The 18452-nt window shown below is 31.2% G+C and overlaps 2 protein-coding genes and 1 long non-coding RNA gene across 18 annotated transcripts in view; 2 read left to right on the top strand and 1 right to left on the bottom strand.

The window, feature by feature from the left end:
• Window positions 1-2119: 2119 nt before the first annotated feature.
• LOC121126852 (uncharacterized) overlaps window positions 2120-18452 on the top strand; it is a 178810-nt gene continuing 162477 nt past the window's right edge. For 14 of the 16 annotated variants that reach the window (XR_011783044.1, XR_005867242.2, XR_005867243.2 and 11 more), the window contains exons 1-2: window positions 2120-2531; window positions 14260-14345. Coding sequence is in view for 8 of the 16 variants with exons in the window: in XM_040722199.2 (XP_040578133.2) it covers window positions 2141-2531; window positions 14260-14345 (477 nt within the window). In the remaining 8 variants the exon portion in view is untranslated. The remainder of the gene's footprint in view (window positions 2532-14259; window positions 14346-18452) is intronic. The other 2 variants (XM_071892419.1, XM_040722198.2) reach the window with 1 other exon arrangement.
• On the bottom strand, window positions 3513-8933 carry LOC139906891 (uncharacterized). Its single transcript, XM_071892463.1, has 2 exons — window positions 4076-8933; window positions 3513-4013 (listed from the first exon to the last, which is right to left on the bottom strand). The coding sequence occupies exon 1, from the start codon at window positions 5473-5475 to the stop codon at window positions 4762-4764; it is 714 nt and encodes a 237-aa protein (XP_071748564.1). The 5' UTR covers window positions 5476-8933; the 3' UTR covers window positions 3513-4013; window positions 4076-4761.
• Window positions 14405-14803, top strand: LOC139906897 (uncharacterized). Its single transcript, XR_011783054.1, has 2 exons — window positions 14405-14448; window positions 14530-14803. It is a non-coding gene; the product is annotated as an uncharacterized lncRNA (long non-coding RNA).

The raw sequence follows: 18452 nt of genomic DNA, 5'->3' as shown, positions 1-18452 counted from the left end.
TGCTTTCTCCGAATGATTTCAAGGGCGTATCAGTCATTAGCGAACTATGCTGGGGCCAAATTACACTACTACCACACATTGTCGGATAAAACCTTAAAATTCTTGCGCTGTTTAATGCACGATTATAAGAAATTTAATAGCTATTCCGGATCTTCAGAATAACTATCATTTTATCCTTTCATTTAAATATTACGTAACAAGTGCTCATTCTTTTTTATGAAATTTTTAGCTATTTTGTGGCTTTGTTTTGTTTATTTATTTATTGTACAATTTTATAGAAGGAAAGTTTTGTTGAAAAGTACTAATGTCATATATAGCAATTTTTGAACATGTTTGACTTTAGTTTAGGAAATTAATTTTATATTTTCATCATTTTCCAGCCCTCCTACATCTTACATATATGGAATTTTCTCCACATTCAGAACAGCTTATAGTTAAGGGTAAAAATTTGTTGATTTCTTGGTTAATATACTCAGGATTGTGAGAGAGCTCTCCAGATGGCGTGTAAAGTGGTTCTTTGTTCTTTCTTCACCAATACATCGCAACATGGGATGGGACATATCTTTAATGTAGTCAAGTTTCATTTTTATTTTGTAGAAGAAGTCTGCTTCCCTGAATAATTGACAATCTTTTTGTTTTTAATTGTAGGATTTATATCACTATTTGAGATTTTTTTAATCTTAGTAAAATCACGACGTTTTTCATAGCTACCTTTCTTCGAAGTAGGATCTTAATTTTCAAAAATATTTCTTCCACTTGCATAAATACGTGTTTATGTGGAGCTAAATTATAATGTATTCTCTGAATAATTCCATTCAGAAGTACTTAATTTAATTACTATTGGTTTTTATGTCTCAACTCTTCAGACTTTGGATTCAATTGAATGTTGATGGCTTTCATAATTAAGAGAAACGCCAAATTGCAGAATGATGAATAAAACTAATATAAAAAGGTCTTGTATGATTCTAAGTGTTTTTATTGATTCTGTACCATCTTTTGAACTTACATATTTCCTCTCTTAGACAGAAAAATGATAAGAAAAGACACTCTTCTTGAGACCATTAGATACCATTATAACTTATTCATCATTCATAGTAATAAGGAGTAACATAGCTCATATTATAGAAAAATATTCCCTCTTTTATTTAAAAAAATACCAATTTAAAAAAATGAGGATCTCCAAGGACTTGAGTTCAACTTGGTATTTTTTGAATGACATGCAAAATAATCATATATTGTTTACGATTTCAATGTCCTCATAATTACATCATATCCCGTAATAAACATATACATAAGATAATACCGTCCTTCGCACTAATAATATATTTCAAATCTACTGCATTTCATGACAATCTGAAAGTAAATAAAAAAATGTCTTCGAATTTTGAATAATAGTCTCGAATTACTATAATATCAAATATTTCTTAAACTTGACGACACAGAGACAAACTGAGATCATTTTTGGATTTTGAGATCAAAGATAATTGATATTCTTTTCTTAATTTCATTGATGAAAATTTTGACCCTTTAATTGCTCCCCTGTGTAATCATATGCACCCCATTCTTTCTATATATATAGTATTTTCTTGCTATAGAACATTTCTTCTGTACGGTTGTTCCTACATTTACTTGATGATAAATATTCTTTACATTATATTAGTTGCATTACAGAAATGCTAATTAAATAAATAAGTTTTGCTTTTTCAATCAGAAATTAGAAAATATGGACGTACAAGAATTTACCCTCATTGCTATGGAGGTTTGGCTGCAGATAAAATTTACTTTAGAAGATAGCTTAAAGACCAAGGAAAATAATTATAGTAAAAACAGGAGAAAATCTATGATCAAAGAGATGAACTCTTTGTACGAAAACAATAAAAATAAATGTTATTCTTGGTTTAGATTCATTGGTTAAAATTTTCCCCTTGTAATTGTTTCCTTGTGTGATTATTGATAAAAGTTTTGTAAGTTGTATATATATGTTTCATCCAGAATATAGTTAGTTATTGATAATCTTACAAATCAATTGTTTGATACATGACTATTGTTTTTAGGAATATCGTATTTCATTTATTGATATACTTTTTAAAAAAAAAAAAAATTAAATAAACAAGTCTACAGAAGTATTAGTTGAGCTAAAATGTTTAGATATCAATTGTGTATTCTAATATTAAAAATAAAATTATGTCAGTCTTGTTCTTTTTTCAATCCCTTTACGATTTTTAATCTTCAAGATGATTCATACACCAAGTTTGAATATTGGAAACCTCCAAGGTTTTATTTTCATAATTCTAAAGAAGAAGCAATTATGCTTATTGGTGGTGTCCATTGTAGAAAAAAAGAATGTATTTACAGCTATTCTCGATATAAAAATGCATCAGGCAAATTTTACTACGCCAATCAAAAGATTGAATTACCTCATTTTGATAACAATATTATGTTTTATACAAAGTATGGGTTTTGTCGAAGGCCATCAAACACTTATTACAATATAAAACCTTATACACTACCAAAAATGCCTGTTCATATAGGTAAATATATCTTATATTACTCAAATTTGATTTAATCTAATATTACATTAAAATGGTATTATTTTAATGGGAAAAAGTATACTTCTCAACAGTGTTGCCACGGTTACTAGGAAAAAGTAGTCCGACTACAGATTACTGAATACTCCTTCAAAAAGTAACTTAGTTATTTTACTGACTACTTGATTTTCAAAGTAACTAAGTTAGGCTACAAGTTACTTTGTTAGTTTCATTCAGCAATTAACTCCTCTCCCCCTCCCACCGTAATATAAAAATGGCAACTGGTTTTGGCTAAATACTTATATATTAGGTTAAAAAAGTAAAGAAATACTTGACCTAATATTTTCATACTCAACTGCTCACACTAATGGTAAATCTAACTTTGAACCACTAGATTGAACCTGGCATTAGAGCAGGTAGGAGTTGTATTATAAAACAGTGTATAACACCACCTAAACATAAAGTCTTTTTAACAATTATGAGTTAAACAATAAAGTGAGATGAGCAACCAGTTATTGAATCTCATTAAAAGAAACATCCCAGATTTCCTGTCTGAAAATATATTTATTTTAAGCGTGAGTACTAAGTCCCCAAGACTAAAAGGCCACTCCATAGGAACACTTGATGGGGTTGAAAAATTATTCTTCAGAAAAAAAGACACTTTCGAAAGAAAATGACAAAAATAGTAATGCATCATTATAGTTGATCATATTGTAGAGAAAAACGCGTGTGAGGAGAAGGGGGGAGAAAGACATATGGTATTATTGATTAAATACTGATGAGATTATCATCTGCCTGCTGTATTATGATTTTTGAGGGTATAACGAAAGTATTTATTAGCAAAATGTTTAATAAAGATATACTACGTATAATTGACCTAGTCGGTTTTTATCCGTTACAGTGGATTTGAAAACGTCACATTCTATGAAATTGTAATTCATTATGAACCATATTCTCAAAATAATAACTAATAAAACGACAAAGTAAGAGTATTTCGAAATATATTTGAAGTTCCAAGTGTAAAATAGAAGGCTTAAATTAAATATAATCTACATACTAAAAATTAAACCATCATATATTTAAGTTAAATATACAAAATTAAACAATTAGAATCATGTAACTAATAATAACAATAAATTATAAACACAGAATATTGAAGTAATAGATTGATCCAAATAATATTTTCTTGTTCTAACATCGGAATTCAGTTCAATATGTCATAACTTTAGGTTGCAAAAGACAAGCCAGACGTGGGGTTTAATCAAAAATATCATCAACCTTTTTTCCTCATGTGCAAGTTGCATATACAATGGTGCACAGAATAGATATATCTCTATCGATGAGATCTTAATTATTAATAATAAAGTAAATGTCAAAATCATAAAATAATGCTACCCCCGTAGTTGTGACCGTTTAAGCCGTTGTTTTTGCTTTTTATGAGTTTTTTGAACATCATTTCTTGGAGCTTATGAACCATAGCTAATCCTTAAGTGACAAAAAAGTAATATTTATTCACTATGTAATATTAGAAAACCTAATGATCATACCCAAGTCTTTAAGTGAAGAAACTAGTCTCAGACAAACTAGTTGCCAACCCTCCAAAGCTACTACCCCCGTAGTTGTGACCATTTAAGCCGTTGTTTTTGCCTTTTATGAGTTGTGTATCACAATTCTTTATATTTTTAGCTATAATAGAATCAAATTTAATGATTAGATTTAAAAATATGAATACTTACTGTTAGATACAAAATTCAGAGTTCCATTTCGAAATCAGTAAATATTTTATACTTTTTACTGATAACTTTGATCGTAATTTGGTGTGAATGACTCTAAACATGCTGAAAGTTCTCTCAACTTCACAATTTACAATAGGGGTATTTCTATAAATTGAATCTTCAACACAGGCTAAGTCTTGTAATTCATTGTAAGCTGGATTTTCTGATAGAAAATTGGTCAATTTAGATCGGAATGGCTCTAGCTTAATATAATTTCGTAGCAGTTCAACGATGGTAATGCTGCCAAGTAAGGGTAATCGTCCTTCTAAAGCTTTGATGGCCCCAGAAATTTGATTTAGATTATTATGAATAGTGGTCAACTCTTCAAATATATATTCATCAGTAATAATCTCCTTTGCTTTAATTATAGAACGCATTTTTTCATGGAGGCTACTTAAATATTCCCTGATTACTATGAAGTACTTGAAATAGTAATCTGCTGCTTTTAACCAAGTTCCCTAACGTGTAATGACTGGAGCTGGGGGTAAGGGAATTTGGTAAGAAGCAGCGAATCTACGTTTTCTTAGTCCAGGGTTCAAAAATATTTTTTTGATTTCGGATATTAATTCATTTGTTCTAGGGAACTCTTTACGAGCAAGTTCAGCAACGTTATGGAGCACATGAGCCACGCAGATAATATGTTTCAACTGAGGGTACTTTCTTTTAATGTCTTCGCCAGCTTTTTTGCAATAAGAAGCTCCATCCGTAATAAACACCTTCAGGCGAGTAGCATTAAAGTTGGTTCCAAGAGTAACTTGAATACTCTCGACAACAAAATTTATTATGTTCTTGGCATTTGCACGTTTAATGTCTATCACGTTGATGAGATATGGACGACCCAAGAAATAGCCGTCCAAAGGACCAATCAATAAAGCAGTGATTGATCGCTCCTGATTATCTTTTGTCTCATCGACAGCAACAAAAATATCCTTCTCTTCGACTTTTTCTTTGATTTTGGAGATGACATCGTTACCAACATCCTCCATTAATTTAATGATGGTTCCTTGGGAAGGGATGGGTTTACCCGTGTATTTCTCCATAATTTTTTTGAACGCCGGATGATTAGCAATGGATAAGGGTATATGACATGCAATAAACATCTTTGTGAGATCAAGGTTAAAGTCTGACTTGATGTATTCATCATTAACTTGATTTTTTAGATGAATATCCATGCTCTTGTTATGAGATGAGGATAATGAGTGGCGTTTAATTCTAGACGGGGGACTAAAAGCACATTTATATCAACAAATCTGACAAACCATCTGTTTCTCGGCCGGTAAGTATTTCCAAATTCCTGGGCCTCCCTTTTCAGAAATCAAGACAGAAGGCGACGTTATTTTAGACATTTTATTCAGTTCTCTATCGACTATTATATATTAATATTGAATAACAATGGCGGTAATGATAACGTTTTTGATAGAAGAATATTTTAGTTATATTATTCAATCAATGATTCCATGTGTATTTATTCTTTTCTCATCGCACGCTTTTCTATTCTTACCAAAATTATCACCCTTATGCATCATAAACTTGTTTATAAATTTAATTTGACTACTGCATTGGGAATGGTAGCGCGTTAGATATGTCGCTAGTGAAAAAAGTAGTCAGATTAGAATAACATGTTATAGCATCACTGCTTCTCAATCACAATTACTATTCTATACCACATTATTAAATAATAAGAACTTATAATTTTTGTTTCCTGAAGAAACCGGTCCCAAAACTTTTGAAAAATCTTTAATATTCCATTTACGCCTATATTTTTCAATTTTGAGAATTTCAAGAAAATCTATAAGTAGGTTCTTAAACAATGTGATATTATATTTTAAATTTTCTATTGTTTGATTATTTAGTAAAAAATGTTTAAGCTACAATATGTCGACTGTAACTCAATGTTTGAGAAATATTGATTAAATAAAACTCCTGTAGTGAAATCTTTTTTGACATAATTAATGAACTTGGTTAAAATGTTCACTCAAATATTAGGTAACTTTGTTTCGTGATGCACAGTTGACATAAATTCAAAATTACGTTAAATAATCTTAGCAATATTACATTAGGGTATGAAAAAGATACAATTTGGCATTATTATAGTTGAAATATCTTAATTTCATTTTCAAATAAAAATTCTATGAAATATAAATTACGTTGAATGAACATTTGGTACTAAAAATGTACTCATTAACTTTGATAATAACATCAATATTAAATTTGTAACAACATGTATACCTTAAATAGAAAAAAAAGAAATAGACAAAGCAAAATAACGATTTATAAGTGTGAAATGATTAATCAAATTCACCAAATCTGGATTAAAAATGGCAGAGTTTGCGAATAACTCTAAGAAATATATTTTTGCAAGAACAAAATGTTTTTATGTTGAAAAATGGTTTACGAGCATACCAAAAATTTCAAGCATTCAAACCTGTTTTAAACTTATTACAAGTAATTTTATGAAGTAGGGGTGCAGAGAGAACAGATTAAAAGAGTGTAGTAAATCTTCATATTTGTTTGTATGTAAAAAAGTAAACCAAAAATTTATATTATGACCCTGACTATTGAAGAATGGTTTGCACAAGAACAGATTATAGGTCATGACGTTTCATACTATTAGTTGTAAGCAGCTATAAGAGAAAGAAAATAAAATCAAGCCTGGCTCCCTAAGAAGCAAGGGCATAGGAAGGAATGACTACATTTTTAATCTCCAACTTTACTATATTCACTAGGACTGAGGATCTGCTTTTATTTTATTGGCCTACTATAAGAGGAGTCGCTACAAGTCGTACCACACCCTACAATCCTCAAGGGAATGTACATGTAGAACTCTATAAAGGTATTGTTTGAAGGACTGTGACATTAGCTCTCAAGTCTGGGGAGCTGCCTATAGAAGAATGGGAATTTCTACTTAATAAAGCTCTAAAGTTTATGAAAGGCTTACTTTGTACTGCTACTAATCAGACTCTGAACATAAGATGTTAAGTTATCGATGGAGTATGCGTCTTCATCAGACAATACCAACATGATTATTAGACGCAAAGACGGTACATATAAAAATCACATGAGAAATACTAAAAACGATCCTTAAGTTGAAGAAATGAATTTATTGAATTTATACTACATACACAGTCTGTTTCAGAAATGGATGAGAAACATCATTAGTCCCAGGATCGGAGGTAGTAGATGAAAGAGATGAAGAATACTTTACAAAAAGCAAATGAGGAACCACAATCGAAGACTGTCTTAGAGAATTAAATCACGACGAAGCCCAGGATGTATATACTTAATTCAAATCTGTATCCAACGATGACTTACAAGGATAACTCCTCAACAAATCATCAGTATTACTCAGCTTCTTTCATAAGCAAACACCAATGTTCCATCTTAACTCCATTTCATCAATGGTATATAGGTGGGAAGGGTTATACTATGGTAGTAACTATTATATATTGGCCTTATTATTTTACTTTGTGTTTATCATGGATGAACAGCTTTTCAATTGTTCAAATAAGAGCCTTCGTGGGTCATTTGTTTTTTTTTTCTTTTAATGGCAATGCTCTCAACAAAGGCATGGAGAGAGTTGATCCTATGGAAATACAAACTGCTTTTTTTCTATAGGATCCTAAACATCGACACAATTTAATTAAAGAATATTCGTCGATATAAATAATAGTGTAAGTTTTAATTGCTTTATTGTCAAATTACAAAATATTAGAATAAACTATTTCGTATTAATTGCAAAAATTGTTATTGCCAAGAATCAGATTCAATATTACGTAGAACACAAAAAATCACTTTGATCATCATTGATCACTAACAAAACTAACTAATAACTAAGGCTATTCTATTCATCTTCATTGGACTTATTCAGAAATATACTTTTTAGAATTTTTATATCTTTCCACATTTTTTCCCACACTTTAAGATGTGAGAAACTCGAGAACATTTTTTTAGAGATCTAAGTATGTCCTATACCCTACCTGATAGGCCTTAAATTTTTCCAAAATACCTTTTTTTGATGATTTTGTCTAGCTTTTGGACAAAAAATATAGATGAAACACACTATTGAATGTAAAAAAAGACATTAAACTAAAGTATAAACATTTTGAATAATATATTTTATTATCTAAGTATCAAAATTGCCAAGTACAATGAAGGTTAAGAGAAACATTTAGGTTCGTGAACCAAAGTAATCAAATTTTATACTCCCATCTATCAATGTTATCTTCTATTATATATAGCCATTTTGTAGGAAAATATATTAATATTTTCCAAAGGTTATAGAGTTACCTCAATTTCTTAACTCAAAATAACTTTTCTAACACAAATTTTAAAATAACTAAAATTATAACAATTTATTTATAATTTTTGGTGTAATGAATCTTTGAATTTAAATCTTTGCGTTCAGTTTGGAAATAGTACTAGTTGTCTTTAATGCTTTCATTAATACTCAACGTCCAATCAATCAAACATTTTTTTAATGAGGTAAATTTTTGGGAATTATCATTAAAAATACGACAAACATCGCTGGACCAATGCAGCATTCCAATTACGAATATAAATTTGTCACCTGCAAGAATTATCATACCCTTGATTAATTAAATAATTTCTTGCTACACTTCATATAAAACATGCAATCAGTATCTGCACATGTAAAAATAACTTTAACATTTGGCGCCCTTACAAAAGTTTGCCGGATTAGTTATCGTACTGCAGTCTGCCCTTATCAGGTTCTATGGATGGTACATTGTTCAGCCAGTCCCCGATATCAGAATTCAATAAAAACTGGAGAGGCTGGAATCAGAATGTCCTTGAAAAAGTCGAAACTGGGTCGGCTGAATCATAAACTTATTACATTAATAAACCAGATGAAGTGGTCTAACTTCATGGTGCATGAGGCGATAGTGTCGGCGTAGGAGACAATGCCCAGTGATAAACTGAACCAAGGAGTGCAGTTTTTCTTCAAAAATCCAAGAAATGCTTCCACCTGCAAAGTCTAACTCTTGGGAGCATCAAAGGCCTTTAACAGTAAAAGTTTGACTGAAGTGTCTGCCTTTTGTATATGGGCAAAGCACTTCTTTCTAAGAAATGATCGATAAATTCAAACAATGCGGGCAGGAGGTTGATCCAGAGCTTCAGCTTTGGCTAACACTTCAGCCACCTCATTTTCAGTGACATTACTGTGACCTCTTACCCAGCTGAGGGAGAGAAAGACCCCACTAGCTAACGACCTTAAAAGAGTTTTTGTATCCAGGGCATATGAGCTCAGTTTCTCGATCGACCAAAATATTCCAATTGCTGCTTGAGAGTCTGACCAGATACAAAATCTCGAAGGATCCCCTTTCCCACGATTGTCTTTAATCCATGAAAGAGCCAATTTTTTGGCAAATATCCCGGCATGGAAAACAATGCTTTGAGGAGTGATTGTTATTGAGGCTTCCCCCACTACTTGGTCTCCTTTAGTGATTACAAATCCCAAACCAACATTTCGATCCATCAGAGAACATGTAAGTTTTGTTCTTATTCTCTTAATCAAGAAAGTCGTATTTCCATCTTATCGTTTGATTTATGTCGTCCTTTTGCAGGTTAGGGAAGAGATTTGAGATAATTGTGTCCTGACCAAAACTAGATGGAACACTTCTTGTATTAGATGACACTATTTATAATGCTCTCATCATAGGCATTGACAATATACAGACGACCCATCGTTGGAAGATGCTGTGCCTCTAAGAAAAAGGGGAGGGGGTCTAAAGAATACCTCTAACCCCCCTGTGGGCGTCAAGTCATAGGATGGTAAACATCAAGCAATCCCAGTCTCCGGATTTTGTTGAGATGGGGTTGTTACCCTGATGTAATATTGTGTGCCCAAATCAGAGTTCCATATGTTAAGGTACGATTGACCATTCTAAAGAAAACCCAGAGTGCTTGAAGTGGATCAAGGTTCCAGTTTTGTCCAATGAGTACTTTCATTGCATGAGAAAGCTTCTTGGCTTTGGGTGATTTTGCTCTGAGCTAATTGTAGAAGTTTTGAGTTCAATATAACACCGAGATATTTCATTCTTTAGAAAATATTGTATTTGTTTGCCTCCAATTGAAAGGATGGCCAAGGTGATAGTGAATGTTTAGTTTTATGTGTGAAGATCGTGGTCGCTGTCTGGGAGGGTTCAAAATTAATCCATTGGCATGACCCCATTGATTAACAATTAGGAGATCTTAATTCATAGTTAAACCCATACTTAGAAGATCAAGGCCAACAACAATGAGGAGGACATCATCTGCAAAGCCAGACAACTATTACCTTAGTATCCTAGAACCCTGTCAATTACAGTCGAATTCATTGTTTATACTATAGAAATTGTATCCCAAATAATATAGATTTAAATTTAATTGATCTAAGAAAATTACCTGTTATCCATTTTTAATTTCTATAAAATACACGCCCTGAAGAAATTATTCTCGTGAACTTAATGTGCGTAGTTTACAATCTTGCTTGTTTTTATAGAACAAAATACACAATATATATAGGCTGTCCCCACTTATCGCTTATATGAAATCCACATTGTTCGTAAAATAGGATAAATTATATTTAAAAGTCCACTTTTTAATATTTTTTCTTTGTATTTTTATTATAAAAACATTTTATTCATCATAATATAGCGTGGTTAAATAGCGTTGATCGAATGTTCTTAATTTTTGTCTTTTGAACTGTAATTGTATATATATTCATACTACCACTATTAATACGTATTTTATTTATATTTAAATAAGAAGAAATAAATGAGGTTCGAACAGAATCTAACCTAGTAAATGAATAATCCCCTTATTAACCCTTTGAGGACGATTGGGTAAATGGTGACCCATTAATGTTTTCTCATTTACTGTCGCATTCATTGTCAATTTTTACTTAAAACATCTTTATAATTGAAAATTAATACATTTAGAAAAGCTTTAGAAGTTCATACATCTCTGATACAATTCAGTTGTGTCTAATACGCATTTAAATATTTGGATAGCAAAACTGTAGCATTTATTTCATAATAACTCTGCTCTTATAGTTGCAAGGGTACAAAGAAACTGAGACAATTACTATAATTTTTCAATCTTAAGTCTATATAAATAAATCTGTGCGAATTAGAGGACTGTAAAGGTCTGGGTCACCAGTGACCCAATCACCTCAAAATGGAGTTTTATATTGTAACTAAAAAAATAAATTAAAATAGGCTCATTAATGTAAATATGTACCCAACAAAGTGTTTCATCATTCACAATTCATTATCAGTACCAAAAAGTTAAAAAAATATAAACTTTCTAAAACCCTCCTTTAAATTTTTAAAGTACCATCTAGAGCAGTGCTTTCCAAACTTTTTCACATCACGTACCCCTTGGAGCATTTCATCCCCATCCACGTAGCCCCCCCTGTATTAAAAATCAATCAATCAATAAATAAATCTTCCCACGATACGTACCCCTTACAATTACGTATTGTACCCCAGGTGTACGCATACCATAGGTTGGGAAGCCATGATCTGGAGGAATGCACATTTTAAAATGCAGACAACATTTTTTCACATAGTACTGTTTTAGGAAACAATTAAAGCATTAAAAATTACAACAATATTCTAAGATAGAACAGAATTTTCTGAAAACACAGTAAGTAGATCCAGTTAATCCAATTCTACCACCTTACCTCTTCGAATTTTGAATGTAATATGCAAATAAGTTAGTATTGTTTTCATAATGTCGAAGAGAAAGATCACTGTAAAAGTTGATGTGTCCAGAATCTGTCAAACCGACATAATGGCCTTGCTATATGCAGTCGATAGCGAGGATGAAGATGACTTGGACAAGTCAGTATGGAAATCTGTATGTTGACGAAGCAGTCCAAAATACTATTGGGAATAAGTCTTCCAAGAAGACTATTGAGAATATGAATACTCTTTTGATGCAGGGGTAAAAAGGCAAAGAAAAGAACCTGAATATTCATCGTCCGACCCTTCTACTGGAGAAGAAAAAAAAAGTCATTTGAAGAATTCTGGGATTCCTGTCGTACAGAGTCTAAAGAAGAAGAATACAATCGACGCTCATGACATGAAATGGAGGAAAATATTTCCCCAATGTGTTTCCTTTGTCGTTACAACTGAGGAAATCAAATTTTTTAATGGGATAATACTGGGAAGGAATATAATGGTTTTGCCTTCCATCAAGGACTACTAGCGTACTGACTAGTTTGGAGTGGATTGGATCAACACTGCGATCCCAGGGATAGGTTCTTAGAAAATTTGAGAATGCTTCATTTTTCAAACAATCATGTGAAGACTGATGACGAGGCTTGGAAAGTAGGCCTACTTTGGGATCATTGGAACAAAATATACCAACATTATACCCAGAATTCTAAATTTCAATCAATAGACGAACACAAGACAAAGTTTAAGGGCCACCATGGAATGCGCCAGCATCTCAAAGACAAGTCAATTAAGTAAGGATTCAAGAACTGGCTTCCTGCTATGAATTTGATTTATACCAGAGCAAAGCTGGAGGACCATCATCCGAGTTCGGGCTAGGGGGTGACGTTGTGTTGAGCATCACTTCATCACTGAAGTTTACCTACGCCAGAGTCTTCGCAGACAATTATTTTAGCTCGGTAAATTTGGTACGACAGCTAAAGGAGAGAGGAATTTATTGTACTTGAACAATTCAGAAGAAAAGAAATTATTTCGAACAGGCGATAGTGAATGCGAAGATTGACTACGAACAAAAAATTACTCCCATAAGCTCGGCAAAAGACTTTCGCATAGCTTTGGTGAAGGGAATGGTGGGAGACTTTACATCTAGGAATCGAATCATCACACCATCATCAATTCAAAACTTTGGGACACCACAACATTTACGGTCAGCCGTACCAAATGAAAAAGCATATGAGTATTTCCAGAGAGTTTCATGAAGATCCGTCCAGCCGATGGCTATCGTCCCCAAAGGTCTAAGAATAGAAGACTAGATTGTACAAAGACGGGGGATAACCTTATCCTTTGAATACATTGATTATGTTATAGGATATTTTGATTACTACATGAGTTGCTTTAAATGAAAGTCATCCCCTTCTTTGTAGTTTAACGATACTACAATAAATTATTTAGACTATTTAATGCCACAGAAGTACTACAAAAATAACTGTAAAATTTTATCTTAACCTGGTATTTACTTTATTTTTTATCGGACAATTTCAATATGGTAAAATTTAAATAATTGGAACTTAACCAATATTTATTCAGAGCCTATTTAAAGTTTCTCTAATAAGTAATAACCAAAAGTTTTAATTCTAAATATCAAATCGAATAATTACAGAACCAACCCTATATGCAAAACTATACATTTTCTTATGTGAATATGTAAGCATAGTATAAATGAACTCATCAACAACTACAAAAACTCTTGTTTACCTTAATATATATTTTTATTATTTATTAACATAATATAAAAAATTGAGATAGCATTGGAATATACTACTGTATACGACGAGTCAGAATATTTTTTAAACCATGTCATGAATCCGCGTAACGCGGAGATCAACTCTATATGGACTTCAAAGAAGATTCCTAGGAAAGATGTATTAATTGTATTACTATAATGTTTACTTATACTTAATCAATGCAACTCCCCCTGACCAATCAAAGGAAAATTAAAAAAAAAATTGTCTATAGTTATTTGTTACGTGTTCATGAAACATAGAAACATAAAAGGAAACAATATGATTTTTGGCAAAGCCTCAAATCAAATCTTTCCAAAAAATTGTTGCAGATGTTAGTTTACGTACCAAACTTGTTTTTAATAAATTAAATAGCCGCTAAGCATTTATTACTTATTTGTATCCTTTTCGTTGATTTTCAGTACTTTTAATCCAAATATTCCACTATGATTATATTGAATAAAGTTAATTAACTTCTGCGTGACATATATAATAGCAGGGGCAGGTGCCGTTGCATTACCTGACGGAAGAGTCATAATTTGTGGAGGACAAATTGGTACTTATAATAAACTTACAAGAATAGTAAGTTCCATTTCAAATTTAACCATCTATATAGTTTAACTTTCTCATATAAAATCAGATTTAATCATTCCTTTTTTTAGACATACAACTGATTTGGAATAAGGTAAAATTGTGATATAGAATTATCAAAACCCATTTTAATGTTTATAAATTTAGATAATTATAAATGTATATATTTTTATAGTTACTTAGCTGTATTGCTTTATTCGAAATGCTATAAGCCCATCACTTTGGACACACATAAATACAAGTCAAAATACTTCATGGATAAATCAACGATCTTACTATCAACGAAAATATCAAAGAACAGAAAATAATATTGAAAAATTACAAAACCATATGATCCATGTGGATTTTTTAAATGATCAAAACTTGATACTAAGATTATTGAAACATTCTAAACATCAAAAATTAACAACAATAAATGAAGGTGGTTTACCACATTTATCATGTGTGCACATTAACTTAAAGTTATTTTTTTTTAATTTGAGAAATGTTGAACTGCGAGGGCTTCCAAATTATTTCTTTTAGATGAAAGACATCGAATATAAATTTAAAACGCTTTTGAAAAATATTTAGAGGTAGCTCAACGGCTCCAAAGTTATGAAATTTTACAATATTTTTTCAAAAATTAATGTTTTAATTTAAATACCTTTTAAATACTTCGTGTTACAACAAACCTTATAATACAAAAATTTTAACTAGGTAAATTTTTTATCGAAAATTTTAAAGGTTTTTCACTAAAGTTTTGTGCAAATTGGTCAAAACGATTGAAGACTGCTATAACTGGCATCGTTTGTGTAGTCCATCTAATGCTCGTTACAAGAAATTATATCTATACTAACAATTCATGCATCCCAAATTATTAGAAATCATTAGTTAATTACTCAAAATAGACAAATCGGGTTAAGTAAGGATAAATTGGACCTATTTCCGACATTTCATTTCTTTTTTCGAATAAAAAGTATTTATAAGCTTAATTCATTCAATAATTCGTAATTGAGTATTAAGAAATACTCATTGCTAAGATATTGACCTTTTTCAGACCTTTACTTGATAAAAAAAGTCTTAATAGCCAAACTTTAATCAATAAGTAAAGTAATTAAACCTGATTTTATTTTAAATGAGATAAAATTACAAAACGTTGCTATGTAGTTCAAATTTTTCATGACGGAAACATGTGATCAAATTCAAGGTATGTGCTTTGATACAACAAATTCAAATAAGGGTAGGATTGCTGGAGCTTGTGTTCTTCTTCAGAAAAAAAACTTGGGAAAAAAACTTTTACCTCTCACATGTAGACAACATATTATGGAATTAATCATAAGTAAAGCATCCCATTCATGTTTTGGACCTTCCTCTTCTCAGAGAAAAATTTTCATCTATTAATATAACAAAGTACAATACTGGAATTGAAGCTAGTGAAATAACTAGTCTGGTAAATGATGTTCAAAAAGTGACACTGATTAAACAAAAAAAAAGTTATGTAAAAAAATCTTCCTCGAAACGACTATAAATAATTCCATAATCTAATAATTATATTCCTTTTATTAAATTTATGTCACCTGGTTGCGATACACCACGTCCAATTGGTATCAAAAGTTATATACTGCCTAAAAAATTGGATATTTCGATTTCAATACAAATTGACCGACATGGAGGAACAACGATTGCAGAATATTTGTGTGTTCATAATGAGACTATATCTCTGATATTGAGGTCGAAACACTTTTTTTTCATTTCAAAACTTTGGAGCACTTGAGCTACTTATATATATTCTTCAAACCCATTTCTTTAAAAAGAAAAATTTGCGACCTCGCAGCTCAACAATTATAAAATTTAAAAAATAAGCTCCGCCCTAGTGTACATGCAATTTATTTCCAAGAACTTTGTATATGTTGTAATCTTTAAGCCTCAAGAATTATCCCATTCAAAATAAAGAGGTTTTGTGATTTAGAATGTGTCTTGTTTGTAGAAGTGAAAATGCTATGATAAATTAAATTTTAAATGAATAAAAATTACCGAATGGCCTTTTATTTTAAGTATGTATATTTCATCAAAGGAAACGCAGGGCCCCTAATCAAGAGTGTGACCTGGAACAAGTCCTTCTCCCCCCTCTGTCTCTTAAAGCTGGTCTGAATTTTTTTTCTATATTGTTGTGTATTTGAAGGAGTCAAATTATTTTGTGGGTAATTCCTTTCAGAAAATTGAGTTAGGACTTCTTTTGGCCCATTTCATTTTACAGATTGTAATATACTTAAAAGTCATTTTACATTTTTTTCAGCAAACGACATTTTCAGTTTACTGTTAAAAATTTCTTCAATAAAGTTAAGTTTTGTCTTAATCGACTATTTATTGATTATTTAATATCTGTTCCTGCCATCATATTACAAAGATAATTTTTGAACAGATAATATAGCTTATTTTATAAACTACATTCCATTGTATAAAGATTAATGTGTTCCTTGGTTTCTTCATTTTTCTCAATATTTAAGAAAATGTGTATTCTCAATTTATCAATCTTTTGAATCACGTGATTTAAGGTAGGTTCACTAAAGTCTTTATGCACTGATTTAAGGTTGGCTAAGCAGACATAATTTCTCCCTCTTTATTATTATTATTACACTTCTTTCCATAAATTATTTTCGAAAATAAAAAAGTTACTACATAAGGATAATAATAATAGGAAGAAGAAAGTCTTGCTAAAGTGTGGGTAAGCACTTCAGTGAATGCACATTTACAGTGTTTTCCAAATATTTTAATAGAACGTTGGTTAAATCATCCATATGTTCTAAAGGTATTACTTTAGATAGGATAAGAGAGTTTTAAATATTTATCCTTTCTAGTAGGTTCCTCGCATAAAAGATTAGGGCTGTAAAAATACATTTATTGTATCATGATACGATATTTAGGTATGTAATGATATTTATATGATATATCTATACTTGACTTGCCCGATTTATGTACAAATATTGAAATAAATTCAAGTATCGTATGATACGCTAGCACAACGATTTCTTTGTGTAAGAATTTTATTACTGTCTATTGATAGAATATCGTATATCTGATAGTAGATAGATATTACGTGAGTGCTCCCTGTATATTAATCAATATAATTGGCTATGACGTTTAATTATTGGCTGGGAAGTATTGATTTAAATCATAGGGATTAATGGGAAGGTGAGAAAAGGGAAGAGTTGAAACTGTGTGTCAGGACATTTAATTTATTAGGATTAGAATGGATCTTTCCAAGGCAGCATTTGGATATATGGATCCGCATCCACTCCTCCTTTGTCTTCCGGGGAATTCATATTTTCCTATTAGGATAACCATGCAAGTTGGACCACACCTTCTCATCTCAGATCTTTTCTTCAACATTCGGTTCCCCTCAGTAAAAGGAACTCGCCAATTCGTGCCTCACTCGCTTGACCTCATCTCCATGAATGCAAATATCGTTCATTATGAAGATGTCCCTTAGCATCAAAGTATCTCATAGCTAATTATCACATCGCCAATCCATTACATCCATTACTCCAGATCATCTATGGAATCATCATATAATTCTAGGGGACTTTTATAAAATCGGAGCTAATAGAGTTCTCATCCTCCATATACAACTCCTTCATTGAAATTCTTGAATCCATCTGTCCTTAAGTCAACTCTGCTTCATTTCCTACTCTGAGAGAAATACTTCATTGATAACAGTCCTTGATGGAAATCACTAGTCTCTATCACACTAATTTGATTGAATTCTTGCTGTAGTGTCAAAGTGAACTATTATACATTATGAATATTCCAAGTCTCACTCCTGAGAATTCATCATGTTTTTCAGTTTTTCTTAGATGAAAAACAAGAGAAGGCTATCTTAAATTCTCTTTCTCGATATATTTGTCTGCAAATCATATTCGCTTCTATTATTTATTAAAATTCCATACACTTTTACAGGTATTCTGAATGTCATTGCAATTCTAAAACTTATTGAGTCAGGAATTTTCTTCTAAATAACTAAATTGCTTGTCACCATATTATAATCTTACACTTACGAAGATATAGCCTCTCTAATCAAATTGATTAATTACAGATAATAAATAAATGTTTTATATAAGA

This window comes from Lepeophtheirus salmonis, chromosome 12 (assembly GCF_016086655.4).
Source record: "Lepeophtheirus salmonis chromosome 12, UVic_Lsal_1.4, whole genome shotgun sequence".
Taxonomy (NCBI): Eukaryota; Metazoa; Arthropoda; class Copepoda; order Siphonostomatoida; family Caligidae; genus Lepeophtheirus; species Lepeophtheirus salmonis.
The sequence above is the reverse complement of the archived record's forward strand: the minus strand, read 5'-3'. Positions and strand labels throughout refer to the sequence as shown.

Excerpts from the sequence above, each read along its gene's own strand:
- LOC139906891 (XM_071892463.1), bottom strand. The coding sequence starts at position 5,475 with ATGGATATTCATCTAAAAAATCAAGTTAATGATGAATACATCAAGTCA.